Source organism: Erigeron canadensis, chromosome 6 (genome assembly GCF_010389155.1).
Source record: "Erigeron canadensis isolate Cc75 chromosome 6, C_canadensis_v1, whole genome shotgun sequence".
In the NCBI taxonomy this organism is placed as follows: domain Eukaryota; kingdom Viridiplantae; phylum Streptophyta; class Magnoliopsida; order Asterales; family Asteraceae; genus Erigeron; species Erigeron canadensis.
Genome location: NC_057766.1, coordinates 31,621,278 through 31,624,198, shown reverse-complemented (window position 1 = coordinate 31,624,198; position 2,921 = coordinate 31,621,278). Strand labels below are relative to the sequence as shown.

The window sequence follows — 2,921 nt, the reverse complement described above, 5'->3', positions numbered from 1 at the left end:
ATCTTCACGAAACGACTTCACACGATGGATGTTTTCTTCAATGAATTTGATCTAGTTTGAATGTTTGGATTTCTCCTCCCGATAACTAAGGGGGGTGTTACTTGTTGCGAGTAGTATATTGTATTTTGGATAGTTGGACAGATGGAAATGGTTACTTGGTTAGCCCATTTCATTGTATAGCATGTTGTATAATCGCCCCAAACAAGATTACAAGCCCACCCATATAATGAGATATACAGCCCATTGGGTTGTTAACAAAGAAGACAGTGATCAGTTCTTTTAAAAGAAATGCGATCATCCAAGTTTAAAATAATAAGTTAAATGAAAAAAACATGTTCAAATTAGGTTAAGTAAAATTAAGAAGGAAAACTATTTTCAGAACTAAAATAGTGTAGTAGTAAAGCTAAACATAACATTTTCACTAATATTCATTAACTTCAATAAACAAATTTTAATTCCAATTTGAAACACCGACTTTTTCCCCAAATCATTTAGTGGGGATTTGCACTTATTTCAGACAATGAGATATTGACCATGGATCGACTACTTTGTTTTTCAGTGCGTGGATTCCGAATTTGTATTTGTATATAATAAAAATCCAAATACACTCAAATATCAACAAAGGAAAATCCAAGAAAGTAAATAAACATAAATATAAATATGCCCTTATACGAGTAATAACAAAACAAATCAAAATATAATACAGTAAGCACCAATTGACCAATTAAATACTCGTAGTTCCCAAAGGTCACCGACACTTTTTCACTACCAATCAGATCACTGGTTGTTGCCTTGCTCCTCATCTTTTTGACTTTTCACCCCAATTTCCCCCACGCTCTAAAGTTTGACTTTATTTTTTTTCACTGTAGTACAAAAACAATGGTCACCAAACTGTTCCTATGTTTTGTGTCTGAATGAGCTAAAATCGCCAGATTATTGTTTCTTTGACAAGTATCAGATCCCAAATATAGGCGAAACTTTGATGGGCTATACGACGGTGCACGAGTTCTTGAGAGAAATGGGTGTGTTAATGACCTTGGTCGGTTTATAGACAATGGCACACGACACCCTTTTGTTGAACCTTGGCTTGACTAATTTTCCTAGCACGTAAGCCTTGGCTTTAACCGTAAAATTTAGGTTTAATGGAACGGGTGCAGTCAGTTTACCGTTCTCGCTACTCCAATTCACACCTCCCCCGTACAATGGTACACCAACACCACGCACGTTCACACTCACGATTCTTTGACCCTTCCTTTTTTGGTAAAATTTCTTGATCTGCATAACAAAAGATCATAAGCCCGTTTGAGTTTAGACGACTTCTAGTTAGCACTTGGTTAAAACTGAAATCATAATTTGGAGTAGAGTATTTGTTACTTACACTTCCAGTAGCTAATGTCAACTCGGTATAGGCAAGATCAAGTAGTGTGGATGATACATGAACCCCAAAAAACGTACCACGATTGCGAAAGTTGAATTTAATTGTTGCGTTCAGTGTCACCATTTCAGTTGCAACTCCAGATGCATCTGCCCCCGCATTGACTACAAATTGATCAAATGCAATACTCTGCAAACAAATAACCCAGATTAACCATTCATACCCATTCTAAATTATTCACTTTAAGACCTCTAAACAGTTGCCCTTTTTAATCTAGACCGTCCAATATTTTTTTGATCCATGTTCATTCAATCTAGCTCGACAAATACTATTTTGATCATGATACAAGAGTGTATGGAAAGTGACAAGTTATATGTCAATAATTAGATGGTGGGGAAATACATTAGCGAAAGAGGCTTACATTAAAAAGAATATCAAATAAAGAGATTGAGACGTATCGACAAGTACACAAATTGTTTTATGAAAAATATTTATTTCAAATGTCTTTTATCAAAATTAATGCACAATCGCTCAAAAATCTTTTTACCTAAGATAGTTACTAGGTGTAACGAGATGCAAAACAAAATTAATCTCGATTTATCCCAATCTTTGTTTAACTAATTACATCAACTAGAATTAGGTGATGAGATTAGCTACTCATTCATGTACCAAAATGACTGATCTAACAAATAAGTTAGAATAAAAGTACACCTAAATATACAAGACTACTTAATTAACGAAATTTTGTTGGATAAAAGATTGGGAAGATTTACCCTCATGGTGATAACCGGCTTTTGAGGTCTAGCAGCTCCCCACAACACAAGAGCGAAAAATGTAAACAGAACAAAGAACCCAACAACAAACGCTAGAAAATAACACCTTCGAGGAATTAGACCCTTTCGACCATCTTCATCGTACAGACCTTCTTCCTCAATAGCATCAAAACCCTTTTCTCCTTTTCTATGATGTTGATGGTGGCTCCCTTTCCTTGACCCGGGTCGTAGAGACCCAGAGTATCTAGTAGATGAAGAGTTCCTAGATTGACGGCCCGGTGATCCACTAGGACTAAGCACTGGAGTTGAGTGAAAAGAATTTGTAGTCTTTTCACCGTCGTGAGAGTCCCTTGATGGACTCTGCACGTAATACACTGGTCCCCGTGGCAGGGACCGTGTAGGTGACGATGCTGTTAAGCTCGTCACCTCGGAATCTGTCTTTGCGTGCATAGACATTATTTTTGGTTAAGAAAAAAAAAAAGAGTGATGAGTGTGTAACGATGATATATGTATTGGTGTCAGAAACTGAAAAAGAGGAACAAGAACTGGATCTAGCTAGTACTGTCTGTGCTACACAATGGTTAGTGAGTGCTTAATGTTTCTTTCACACATAGTATATAGAAATAGACAAGGAAAGAGGTAGCATGTTATTGGGGTTAGTTTTTTGCTCAAAAATATTGGGGGTTGGTTTGAAGGCTGGATTTTAGTGAATTTGTTTATTAATAGGAACAAAGCAAAGCAAGAAGAAGGTGAGACATGTTACTACATGTATA

At 36.3% G+C, this 2,921-nt stretch overlaps 1 protein-coding gene across 1 annotated transcript; it reads right to left on the bottom strand.

The window, feature by feature from the left end:
• Positions 1-629: 629 nt before the first annotated feature.
• Positions 630-2,880, bottom strand: LOC122605757. The gene is made up of 3 exons (XM_043778712.1): positions 2,149-2,880; positions 1,379-1,564; positions 630-1,275 (listed from the first exon to the last, which is right to left on the bottom strand). Exons 1-3 carry the CDS (start codon positions 2,602-2,604, stop codon positions 988-990), a joined length of 930 nt encoding a protein of 309 aa, XP_043634647.1. The 5' UTR covers positions 2,605-2,880; the 3' UTR covers positions 630-987.
• Between the last annotated feature and the right edge of the window lie 41 nt (positions 2,881-2,921).